The sequence below is a fragment of the Arachis duranensis genome, chromosome 7 (genome assembly GCF_000817695.3).
Source record: "Arachis duranensis cultivar V14167 chromosome 7, aradu.V14167.gnm2.J7QH, whole genome shotgun sequence".
NCBI lineage: Eukaryota > Viridiplantae > Streptophyta > Magnoliopsida > Fabales > Fabaceae > Arachis > Arachis duranensis.
Window position 1 is genome coordinate 55,672,621 of NC_029778.3, and position 14,038 is coordinate 55,686,658.

General features: G+C 34.0%; 1 protein-coding gene across 1 annotated transcript; it reads left to right on the plus strand.

Annotated features, from left to right (window-relative positions):
- Window positions 1-11,122: 11,122 nt before the first annotated feature.
- On the plus strand, window positions 11,123-11,881 carry LOC110273779 (NDR1/HIN1-like protein 13). Its single transcript, XM_021126898.2, has one exon. It carries the CDS (start codon window positions 11,123-11,125, stop codon window positions 11,879-11,881), a length of 759 nt encoding a protein of 252 aa, XP_020982557.1.
- Window positions 11,882-14,038: the final 2,157 nt, after the last annotated feature.

The following is a 14,038-nucleotide window of genomic DNA, read 5'->3' on the forward strand; positions in this document are numbered from 1 at the left end:
ATATATATATATATATACAAATTCCCTTTCTCTCCTTTCTTTCCACCACTACCTACTTATACCCTTCTCCTTCTGTTTTCTTATTCTTTGCCTAGGGATGATCAAATTTCTAAGTTTGGTATGGCCGCGCCGCTATTTTTCTCTTATTATCAATTATGGCACCCAAGACCGGAGAGTCTTCCTCTAGGAAGAGGAAGGAGAAGGCCCTAGTGACCGGTCCTTTTGATGCAAATCGATTCAGTTCCAAGGTCCATGAGGACCATTTTCATGAGATCACTTTGTGGAAGAAGGTGATTCCAGAGGTTTGGTTTGACTATAAAACGGACGAGTATCTAGAGTTACAGGCTGAGATTCAAAAGATGAGCTGGGGCACATTGTGCAACCCAGTTACTGAGGTGGGCCAGTTGATGGTCCAAGAGTTTTATGCTAATACTTGGGTGACTTACAAGCACGTGAAAGGTGTAAACCCTATCCCCAAGAACTTGAGGACTATGGTGCGAGTGTGAGTCATTGACTTTGGACCACAGAGCGTGAGAGAGACACTTCGCCTATCACAAACTGGGGATGAGGATGATGAAGAGTCCTATACTGAGAGGGTCAACAAAGACAAGAGGCTAGAGTAGATACTCACAGACAGATGCCTTCCGGGAGTCCAGTGGAGGCTCAATTTTGAGAGGCAACCTTACCAGTTGGGCCGGCACAATCTGAAGCAGATTACTAGAGGATGGTTGGAGTTCATTCAGTGCTTCATCATCTGTATGAGCAACCGATCTGAGGTGACCATAGACCAAGCAGTGATGATCTATTGTATCATGCTCAGTCATGTGGTGGATGTTGAGTGGGTGATTCCACAGAAGATATACAACGTTGCTTCCAATGCCTCCACCCATGCTAAGATGGCGTTCCTACACTTGGTTTACCGCCTCTGTAAGGCTGCTAGGGTGCGGATTGACCATGACACTCTTATCCCTATCGAGCAGCCTATCTCTAAAAAGACTATGGAGTACGCTTGGAGTATTACATATCCCCGAGAGAGGAGTCGGCTCCCGCACCTCAGCCTCAACATCCTGAAATACCTTAGGAATACTATTTTCCTCTGCAGGATTACAGCGATCAGTTGACATCATCCATTGGACATCTGGAATTGTCCGTTGATCAGCTAAGGATGGACCATGAGGGCCATTGTGCTATCCTTTAGCAGTTTGTAGAGGAACAATAGAACCAGAGACGGGAGATGGAATAGCTGAGGTGTAATTTTTGAGCTCAGCGAGGATTTTCAAGAGGAGGCAGGCACTAGGACCGAGGTGGTTGAGTTTCTTTATTGATATTTTCCTTATTTCTGTTTTCAGTTATTATATTTTATTTCCTGTTTTCTAGTATTTAGTTCTCAATCCTTTGCATGATTAGCAGTATTACTAGTTCTTCTAGTTTAGTTAATTAAATTAGTATTTTATGCGTATTTTGAAAAGTTGTCTCATGTATGCTCACTGAGATTGAAAAAGAAAAAGAAAAGTGGTGTAATTGCATGAGAAATTGAGTCTATATATTCTAAATTGTCTTATTTATCTTGATATGGTGGTATTATCTGTGGCTCTGAATGTATGGAAAGAATAGTGCATAATTGATGTTGAAGTTAAGAGTGTTAATTCTTGAGGTACTAGAGTTTAGAGAAGTATTATGGATTCTCTAAATTAAACAAGAAATTAATCCTTGAAGTAAAATAGACAGCAAAAACAAAAGAAAATAAAAAGCAAGGTCCAAGGCGGTGAGTGATGAGCGGATAATTTATACGCTTTTTGTCATTGTTTTTAGGTAGTTTTTAGTATGTTTTAGTTACTTTTCATTATATTTTTATTAGTTTTTATGAAAAAATCACATTTCTGGACTTTACTATGCATTTGTGTGTTTTTCTGTAATTTCAGGTATTTTCTGGCTGAAGTTGAGGGACCTGAGCAAAAATCTAATTCAGAGACTGAGAAAGGAATGCAGATGCTGTTGGATTCTAACCTCCCTGCACTCAAACGCGTTTTTCTGGAGCTAAAGAAGTCCAATTGGGGCGTTCTCAATTGGGATGGAAAGCTAACATCTTGGACTTTCCAGCAATGTATAATAGTTTATACTTTACTCGAGATTTGATGGCCCAAACTGGCATTTAACGCCAGCTAGAGACCCTTTTCTGGCATAAAACGCTGGAACTAGCACCAGAACCGGAGTTAAACGCCCAAAGTGGCATCCAAGCTGGCGTTTAACTCTAGAAAAGACCTATGCACATGTAAAGCTCAATGCTCAGCCCAAGCACACCCCAAGTGGGCCCCAGAAGTAGATTTCTGCACTATCTGCACTTAGTTACTTATTTTTTGTAATCCTTAGTAACTAGTTTAGTATAAATATCACTTTTTATTATTGTATTTGGAGGATTATGCCATTTTTAACATTTGGGAGGCTGGCCATTCGGCCATGCCTAGACCTTTTTTATCTTATGTATTTTGCAACGGTGGAGTTTCTACACCTCATAGATTAAGGTGCGGAGCTCTGCTGTTCTTCATGAATTAATGCAAGTAATATTATTTCTCTTTCAATTCACGCTTACTTCTTCTCCAAAATATACTCTCGTACTTAATTCAGTTCAGTCAGAATAAAGGGGTGACCCGTGACAATCACCCACTATCTTCGTTACTCGCTTAGCCAAGATCCGCGTGCTTGACAACTACAAACGGTCTACATGATGTTCAACATAGTCATTGGATGACAGCCGGAGTATAGTCTCTTGGGTCTCTGATCCATGGACTTGACTTGCCTCTCTTGACAACAGAGCATTCGAATTCGTGATATTAGAACTTTCATGGTAGAGGCTAGAACCAATTGGCAGCATTCTCGAGATCCAGAAAGTCTAAACCTTGTCTGTGGTATTCCGAGTAGGATCTGGGACGGGATAACTATGACGAGCTTCAAACTCACGAATGTTGGGCGCAGTGACAGTGTGCTAAAGGATAGAGAGATCCTATTCCAACACAAGTGAGAACCGACAGATGATTAGCCGTGCGGTAGCTGTGCCTGGTATTTTTCATCTGAGACGAGAGATCCGACAATTGATTAGGTGTATAGAAACCGTACCTAGACCATTTTCACTAAGAGGACAGATGGTAGCCATTGACAACGGTGATCCACCAACATACAGCTTGCCATGGAAGGGAGCACACATGATTGGATGAAGACAATAGGAAAACAGAGGTTCAGAAGCAACAAAGAATCTCCAAATGCTTATCTGAAATTCCCACCAATGAATTACATAAGTATCTTTATTTTAATTTACATTTTATTTATCTTTCAATTATTAAAACTCATAACTAATTCAATCCGCCTAACTAAAATTTACAGGATGACCATAGCTTGCTTCAAGCCGGCAATCTCTATGGGATCGACCCTTACTCGCGTAAGGTTTTATTACTTGGACGATCCAATGCACTTGCTGGTTAGTTGTACTGGAGTTATGAAAAGTGTGATCACAATTCCGTGCACCAGTGAGCATCAATGGCTAGGGAGGTCAAATGTGATTAAAAGCCCAAAGAGTTGTTTTCCTAGCCATATGCTTGTGGTGTGAATGTGTGAAGGAATTCTTGAGACAGAGCACTAAGAGTCGAGACCAAGTGCAAGTAAAGAGTATGCCAAAGGCTCTGAGCACCACTGATGCGGCGGAAATTGGTGAATTAAAAATTATTAAAATGTGTACGTTGCAAGTATAGTTCTTAACTCACCAGAAATCCACTTATCAATTTAGAAAGGTGTCACAGAAATTTAAATTTTAAATACTGGGAGTATGAATCCCAGGTCGTCTCCCAACGAGTTACAGAAAAGTGTGCTATTTTATTAATCAGATGATTTCAAAAAGGTTTGAGTTGAGTAAATAGGGAATTAATTTGGAGAATTTGAATAATGTAAATAAAAACCTTGACTGGGAGTTGATTAGTTGGAAGTCCCGCTGTTGTTGGATTACTCTCTAGATTAATTGATAATTAAAGGTTATCCTGTTTAGTTATCTCTTACTAGGTAAGGGAAAGTCAAACAGGTTGGAATGCTATGTCCGTTCACAAGTTGCAACCCACTTAATTAGAAGGGGTTGGTGTTAGTGACTAGAGGGCAATCCAACAATAAACCCAATTACAATCGTTCTTTTAAGCCTTCCAACTCAATTGGTTCTTTTCAATCAACTCCCCATCAAGTTAGGGAACTACTCGCTCATTGTGAATGTAAAATTCATAACATGTGAAAAGGAATTAAAGAAAGACATTGTAAATAAAAATCAAAATAATCAAATAAAAATAAAAGTAATCCTTGTATTAAATAAATCCTAATAATATTCCAATGGTAAAATTAACAAAGCAAAGGACATGGAAGAGTAAGCCAAGTAAAGAAAACGAACTAGAATGACGAAGTCTTGATGAGGTAATAACTCTTCTCAATATCCCAATGCAAAAAGTGATAGAAAAATAAAATCCTAAAAACTATCAATGTGTAGAGAGAAAAACCTAGAGGAGGAGTAAAAACTAGATCTAAAACTAAAACTGTGTAAAATGAATGTTGTCTCTAGTTTCTGCATGTTCTCTGGCTCTAGTCTGCTGTTCTGGGCCGAGAACTGGGTTAAAACAGGGCCCAAAATTGCCCCCAGCGGAATCTGCAGATTATGCAGATCGCGCATGTCACGCGACCGCGTCATCCATGCGGACGCGCATTCGCGTTTTTCCTTGCCACGCGTTCACGTCGTCCACGCCTCCACGTCACTTGTGCTTTTCCATTCCGCGCGGTCGCGTGAGCCATGCGGCCGCATCACTGCGATTTTTCCTCTTTCGCGCGAACGCGTGAGCCATGCGGCCGCGTCACTTCTCACTGATTATCTCCTCAATTTCTTGTGTTCCTTCCATTTTTGCTAGCTTCCTTTCCAATCTCCAACTCATCCATGCCCTATAAAGCCTGAAACACTTAACACACAGATCACGGCATCGAATGAGATAAAGGAGAACTAAAATGCATAATTAAAAAGTCTCTAGGAAGCAGTTTTCAACCATGTAATAATTTCAGGAAGGAAATATAATTGTATGCTAAATTAATGAATAAGTGGGTAAGGATCATGATAAAACCACACAATTAAACACAATATAAACCATAAAATAGTGGTTTATCAACCACTGACTGAAAAAAATAAAAAGAAAAACCAGAACTCAAAGAGTTTCCCAGTTAAGTGCTTGTGGTGTTTCTGTGTCAAGTGAAACTTGAGATAAAACATCTAGAATCACAGCTAGGCTCAAAGTGCAAAGCACTAAAGAAAAGAACAAAAGAAAATGCCGTGTTCAAGGATTAATTAGAGGTTAAAAAGGAAGAGAATTCATAATATTATCCGAGTTCTAGTTCTAAAGGACATCGACATTTTTGAGTTTCAATGGATAGTGAGATGCCGAAACTATTCAGGATCACAGTGTTGTTAACCCACTTAGAGAAGAGACAGGAGCTTAATTGAAAACTCAATTCTTAGGCAGACCCAAATTTCATATTTAGGTTGTTTTGGTTGCTTTAGGACAAGCAACAATTCAAGTTTGGTGTTGCAATGCGTGAGTATCTTTTCTATGTTTTCGTACTATTTTAGATGTGAATTTATTGAGTTTTATTGAGATTTTAGTGCTTGAAGCCTATTTGGGTGCTACTTTGAGGCACATTGTGATTTTATTTGTTTCAGAAAAAATTTGGGCAAGTTTGACAGAATTCGTGTAGAAGAAAAAGAAAGAAATTTGATGCTAGCAAGCTGGCGCTAAACGCTGCTACCTGACATTTGGCGCCAAGAACCTCGTACCGCGTGCAAGCTCTTTGTTGAGTTGGCACTAAACGCAACGACCTAGCATTTTACACGGAAGACTTCGTAAAGCACGCCCAGAATACCACACTATCGGCGCTAAACACCGAGTCTGGCGTTTAGCGCCAGTAACGCAAATATGAATCTTAAAGAAGGTTGCGTTGGCTTAGACTGTTATTAGTAATTAGTTTTATTTTAATTTCTTTTGGTAATTATTATTTCGAAACACAATTTTTTAGGTTTAAAATTTTTTATTCCTTTTTATTTTTAAATTAAATTAAGTTAGATATACAAGGGAAAAGATTTAGCCCTTCGGGCTCTTCTCTCTTCTCTTCTACCTCATTGTAGACATTACACATTTTTTTGGAACCTAATTTTTCTCTGAGCTATGAGCAACTAAACCTCTATTGTTAAGGTTATGAGCTCTGTTTATTCTATGAATTAATACTATTGTCACTCTATTTTAATTATTGTATTGATTTAATTTCAAGGATTACTTTCGTTTTTCATCTTATGAATTTGAGTGTATTGGAAAATAACTCTTGTTCTACATGAATTCTTGTTGATTCTTGAAAAAGTTAACTCATTTGAATACAAGCTTAAAAGTAATGCCTCCTAAATCACTAATTACCTGGACTTAATGGGATATGTGACATATAATCCTCTTATATTTTGGTAATTAGGGTTTTTGTGGCTAATAAACTAGAATTGGACTTAACCCTTTAATCTACATTAAGTGACCAAGGAATTGGCGATTGACTAGGTTAGAGGAGACTAAATTACTAAGGAATTAGGGTTTGGCATGAATTGGATCTTGCATGATTAAAATAGTTGGTAAGAAACATTAATCCAGAAACATACATACCTCTGAAACCTTAACTATAGTTTTCACACCAAATTTACTGCTTGCTTTCTAAATTTCTAATTTACTGTTTAATGCACTTGAACTCCGAAATAATATTTTCTGCTTGTTTGACTAAGTAAATCATTCAACCATTGTTACTTGATCCATCGATTCTTGTGGGATCAATCCTCACTCACTTGAAGTATTATTTGGTACGATCCGATACACTTACTAGTTAAATTTTCCATAAATTCCATATATTCCATGTCAAATTTTCAACCTCTAACATTCTTCTGTGTTGTCAGGTTCTAAGGATGTGCAAGGATGGATAATATACCGAGATGGTTATACTATTTAGCAACATTTTGTTTGAAAGATTGTGAAATTCCCTGCTGGAAAAGAACCTGATGTTTTAAGGATGTCTCCTGTTGATAGAAAATGCCCCTCCTATCGAGGATGGTGATCTTGGCCTTTCGAGTCCATACATGAGGTTTAAGTTAGTATCTACTCAAGAATTTGCAAATTGTGTAAGCTACTAAAGGTTTTCTCGGGCCAGAAAACCTATTACTTTGCTTAAATGAATGCTAATATAATATGTTAAAAAATTTTGGGGTCTTTAGTTAAAAGTTTCTATACGCTTAACTTCAGAGTTGGCACCTCCTTAAGAAACTTAAAATTGTCTAAGTTACTTTTTGAAAACCGTTCTAAGTTAGCAGGTTTTTGGAGTTAAGAAATCATAGACCGAAAAAGTAGAACATGAAATAACTATGTATGATTAAAATAATGGATTAATAGTCAAATTAGTTCCTAAAAGATAAAGGTATTTTTCAAATTCGTCCCTAAAAGACTTTTTCAATCAAATTGGTCCTTCAAAGATTACGAATTAATCATATCTATCGTTCTGTTACTCTACTCATAATTTTTTACAACGATTGATGATGTAAAATGTTAACTGATAGCATACATGACACATAACATGTTTAATTAGGCGTTGACTAAATATGTTTACGAAAATTTATCAATTTAGTCACTAGGTTATATTAGGAATATGATTTTTGTAATTGAAAAAAATAACTAAATTAATAAATTATCATAAACATATTTGGTAAATATCCAATTAGACATATCAAGTATTATATATGTTATCAATTAACGTTTTACAACATCAATCTTTGAAGAAAATTGTTAATAGAGTGACTGGAAGACAAATATGATTAATTCGCAATATTTGAAAGACTATTTTGATTGAAAAAATCTTTTAGAGATGAATTTAAAAAATGTCTTATCTTTTAAAGATTAATTTGACTATTAACTCTTAAAATAATAAGTAAAAGTGAACAATAAATATCTTAAAGTCATGCTATACCATTATTGTTTTGAATTTTCTGTTAATTCAGATCTTGTTTTCTTCTTGTGCATTATTATTTTGAAATTTTATATTGTTCGAAATTATGGATTGATAGTATAACGATTGAAGGGATATGCCTCTTCTTTAGCAACTCAACTTCCCGAGTAGCATATCCCCTCTGTCATGACATCATCATAATATCTACAATATAGAAAATTCAATATGATAATAGCATGCTTGATAAGAAAACAAAAATTGACCTATCATCTTAGATTTTATTTAGTTATTAAGGTAATAGGTCTTTTGACTATAAGTGTATATGAATATGCATGAATTCAAGTATTATAAGAATGCGATTTTGATAAATGTCAATCGTAGAAGATTCAGGATCATGCAACAACATAAGGAAAGCAATGAAGCAAACAAGAAGTTACGTCAAAGATTATGAAGATCCTAATATAGGACTTAGATAATTCTTGTTAAGAATTATAACTCAAGAATCTCTTTCATATACACACTAAAATATTTTTCAAGCATGAGTCTCTAAGAAAACATGATATATTGATTTATAAACAAAGATTTTCATACATCCAGCCGAAATGCTTTTGAGACGATTTAGAAATAAAAAATGGTAAGAAAAGATACTAAATCAATTGGTAATCATATCAAAATTATTAGAGGTTTATTTTATTAAAATGTTAGCATTTGAGGCTAAAACTATTTATAAGCAAAAATTACAGTTTAACGATAAATACACCGAATCATTTAAGTAATATCACGGTGAGTGAATATCATTCTTACAAGAATTAAAAGATTGAACAAACAATAATTATCAGATTAAATTGCTAATTAGCTTAATAAAACCAAATTTGAAGGGGGGCAAGACTGTGTCTTACCAAGAGTTTGAGAACCTTGAGTGTTATTGAATGCTTACGGACAAAGAGTTTGAATGTTGATTTGAGATAAGATAAAGATGGTGAGAGTTAAGGGATTGGGAGATATTTATATTTTTAGAAAAATCAAACATTGTTTACTTATCTTGAAGTTTTCAAAGATCTTTCACGACAAATATTTAGTAACTGATTTCCAATTCCTTGGCACTTCAGTTTCTCATGCATTAATTAGTTTTCAATTAATTAATCAAGAGATTAAGCACAAAAACTACTTTTAGATTCAAATAAGATTTAAAAGTAGTTCTTAGGTCGAATTATATGTTACATATTCAAGCTAGTCCTGTCCAGTCAAATCTTAGAAGAAAGCACAATTTTCAAAAACTATTCTAATCCAAATTATATGTCACTTGCTATCTCGTGAGGGTTGGATGGCGATGGTGCTGCGATTTTACTGTTTTGCGAGAGCTGTATGGTGACAACATTACGACTATTTTAGTGGTGAGTGACAAATCTGGACGAGTGGCAAAGAATGGCGACAGCGGTAGTGGTAAAGGAAGACGTGATTGAGGGAGAGGATAGTGACAGACACTACAAGAAAAGAGAGCTATTTTAACAAGAGATTTTTAACGGCTATAGTTAAGTATAAAAATTAATATATATTTTTGACAAATATCACAAATGTTAAATTTTTTATATTTTTTTGATGAATAATTTGATTGTAGAAAATTACTCCTCAATTTTGACATTTATTTATTTTCAACTTATTCCATTATTCTTTTTCTTCGTTGAGCTCCGTCAATTTTGGCATCACACTACTCTCACTTTAGGATCATATTACTCATTATTCATCTTCAAAATCTCAGTTTATTTTTCATTCAAGATCTCATCTCATTCTTTGTTAAAAAATTTTGTTGAGAATTTTTTATGGTCAATAAGTGTCAAAATAAATAGTATTTTTGACAATTAATAAGTATCACAAAAAATATATTCTCAAATTTTTCTAACAAATTATTTTTGACGGCCAATATTTATCAAAATAAGATTTAAACTTTTTTTTACAATTACTTATATGTCAAAAATACTATTTTTAACAAAACTTTTATTAACATATTTTCACAGTTAAAATAGTGTCAAAATTTATTTTTATGACAAATTTTAATTTTTTTTATACATAATAATCCTAAAAAATAGTCTATTTTGAGAAGAAGATGGAGGAGTGAAGAGGGAGAAGGAAGAAGGAAGGAGAGAGGGAGAAAGAAACGTTATTAGGATTTACGGTTAGAATTGAAATTTAAAAACTATTCAAGGACAAAAAGAAAAAAAATTCAGTATTTTATGTCTATATTTTAGTGTCTCAACTTAAAGGTGGTACATAAATTTTGTATATTTATGTCCATTTATGTCTTTTCGTGTTCATCAAATTTCTATGTCTCACCAAACTAAATGACTGATGTATATTATTGTATCTATATTTTAGAGAGACATGGACATTAACTAAATGCTACCTTAAAATACATTAAATTAACAAAAATACATAAAATAGTCTCCGACATTTATTATTATTTGACAATACAATTTCTTTCAACTTAGTTTGAAAAGTGAAATATAAAATAATTTAAAAAAAATTAAAAACTTTAAAAATAGTACCTGAAAATTTTAAAAATTCTAAATAATTATTTTGGTTAAATAAATTAAATTGAAAAAATTATATTATATAACAAAAATACGTTTGATCCTATTTTATATATATTTAAAACATGAAAACAGAAATTTTCGATATTAGAAACCTTAGAAACGAGTAATTACTCTATTTGAAAATATGTCTAAACAGTAAACATAATACCAAAAGGAAATATTAACTTTTTTTTTGTCAACGAAATAATTTGACTTTGAATCTCAACCACGAGTTAAGTGACAAAAATTAATTGGGACACAAAAACATCCTTAAATTTAATCTAATATTGGGATATCTTCTCAATGTCACTTTTTTTCATTTCTTTAATTGTTTTTTCTCCAAAACCTCCATCTCACATTTTTTAACCCATAATTCTCTCCCAATCTCATCCTCTCCAACTCCATGCAATGTGCATAGCATGCACAAACCCCACTTTTACCTCCCACGCAAACAATTTTGACTACTCTCTCCTCCGATCCCTTCTCCTTCCTCTCCACATCTCACCGCTCCCCATACTCCCATGGAGGAGCGGACTCCATCATTTTCATCGCCGCAATCGCCTAAAGTTGACCCCAATCAGAACCAACTCTGCAAGCCCCAATTGGAAAACATCAATAATAATGGAACCTACGTTATCCAAGTCCCTAGGGACCAAGTCTACCGTGTACCTCCTCCGGAAAATGCCCGAATCGCTGAGAAATATCAGAAAACAACTGCAAAAGTCGGTAGAAAGAGACAATGTTGGATCTACGCAAGAATTGTTATGTACATTGGCATTGTTTTATGCATTGGTTGCCTCTTAATTGGCTTTTACATCATGTTAAATAAGCCTAAGGATCCAAGATTCGTAATCCAACAGTTTAGTTTCCAGAATGGAACCAACCCAATATACAACATCACTTTACAAGTCCACAATCCGAATTCGAAAGCTGGGATTTTGTACAAAGAAGGGCAGATTTCCCTCTCGGCAAATCAACAAGAAATCGCATCGGGTGCATTTCCAACTGTCTTTCAAGAACATTGTAGCTCAACGACGATGACGTTAGAATTGAAAGAGTTGAAAGATAATAGCCTACCTAAAGAAGTCCAAGAGAGCGTGACAAATGTGAACAAGAAAGCGCATGTCACGTTTTCTTTAACCATGCAATTTCATGCAGGAATCAAAACATGGCAGTTACGTGGTGGGAAAAAGAAATACCATATTTTGTGCCAAGTAACGGTGGATTCATTAACCGATGACACAAATATTTTATCTCAAGATTGTCAAACCCTACTATAACACAGCAACTTGCGCCTCCAGAGTTAGGTGGTGTTGTTTTCTGATCTCTTGGTTTTTGAACACCTATTGTCAACCTTTGGTCATTGAGAATTTTGATTCTTAGATTTATCTATTTGTTAGGTGATGTAAAATTTTCATTTCTTGGATATTGTTTGGTTTAACCAAACATGTGATATTTTAATCTTAATAGGTAATTTAGAAATTTCAATTATCTCTCGTTTCAATTTAAATGTCATGATGCTATTAGTTTCTAGTATAACTTGTATTTATATGAAAGAAAAGTAAAAGTTATTTAAAAAAACAACAATACTAGGTGTATATTAAAATTAATTATTAAAATTAATTAATAATATAAAATATACATAAAAATATAAAATATATATTAAAATAAATTAAATTATACGTATATTTATACACAAATATATTATCCAATTTTAATAATTAAGTTTAGTGTGTGAATAGCCCTTTTGAAAAACGAATCAAATATAACGTTTAGGACTAGGATGGCTACCTATTATAATTGATTATTAAATCATCCAGCTTTAACTAATATTTTATGTAGACTTTTAATTAAAAATAAAATTAATTATTCTGGCCTAATTTAATAAAAGTCTTGCTAATCTCGGCTCATATATAACTCATTGTTGTTTTCTTTTCGTTTTTTGGTGGTTATAGGAATTGGAAAAGATGTAGGAAAACGAAGAGAGTGATTTGGGTGTGGAAAGAAGGGATTCGAATAATGGAGTTTAAGGATAAAAAAAGAAATAAATAAATATTTTCAGTCAACAATTTAATTTTAACGGTTTTAAATAGAGTTAAGTTTTAAGGTGGTTTTTGACATTAATGTTGTACATAAAATTGTCTAAGAAATTCTATGTATCAATTATGTTTTTAAAATTGGTACAAAAAAGTATGATGTTAGTCTGTTATCTATTTTGGTTATTGGTGTACTGATGTGACTTGATGATGTGACTGTAATATTCTGATTTTTGCGTTAAAGTTGCATATGCAAGTTTTACGTTTTTTTTGCATAACATCTATGATAAATTTTTTTTTTTCTGCGATCTTTAAATAAAAAGAATAATAATGTAATATTAATATTATGTTATTGTTTAATTTTATTTGACAAAGGATGGTCACTTGATATTGGACTCGAAAGATTGAAAAAGTTCAGCTTTACAAATCTCATTTACATTAATAATTTATCTAATCCTTATTCTAATTAAATACCACTAGTTAAGACATTTATTTAAATTTTTACTATGTTTAATTACCTTGATTACCTTTTAAGATATTTAAAAATTTAACTTCACTGACTCAGTAGCTCAAAAACGCAACACGTTGCGTTTAATGCGCCACGTGTCGTGACGCATGCCTTCTCCACCTAATTAAGTGACATGACTCACTAATCACACATTATATAAGACATAAATTTCTCTCTCTCCCAAAAAGAAATAGCCAAAGCCGTGCATGGAGGATTTCTTATGATCTGTAACTCCAATGAAAAATCTAATCTGATAAAAGTGTTTGTATCCTCCTCCTTGATGCGTCAGCATCTTATACCCATTTTCATTGCATTTTCTAGTTGTTTTTAGTTAGATTGTATTAAATTTTACTATGTTTCAGTACGAAATTCATCTTTAGATACTACTTTGAGTTTTAGTGTTATTTCAATGATTTTAGGTAATTTTTGGACAAGTTTGGCAGAATCTTGTTCAGAGACGAAGAAAGCATAGCGGATGCTATCAATTCTGACCTCCATGCAGTCCAACAAACATATATTGAGCTATAGAGATCCAATTGATACGATCTCAACGGCGTTAGAAAGCTAAATTTTAGAGCTTTCCAACAATATATGATAGTTTATACTTCTCTTCCAGAATGACTACCAAAACGGGCGTTAAACGCCAAGCCTGGGTGTCCAACGCCCAAGAAAGACTGACCTCCCAAGTTGAACGCCCAAAACTGCCGTTCAACGCCATCCAGGGAGCAGAAAATAGCAAGCACACCCCCTTCTCCAAGTTGAATGTATAGAACCTGAGTTGAACGCCAGGCATCAGCCCAAACACTCATCAAGTGGGCCCCAAAGTGGATTTTAGCACTCTTTAAGCTTCTTTTATTTTATTTTTGTAATTCTTAAATTAAATTGACATCTTT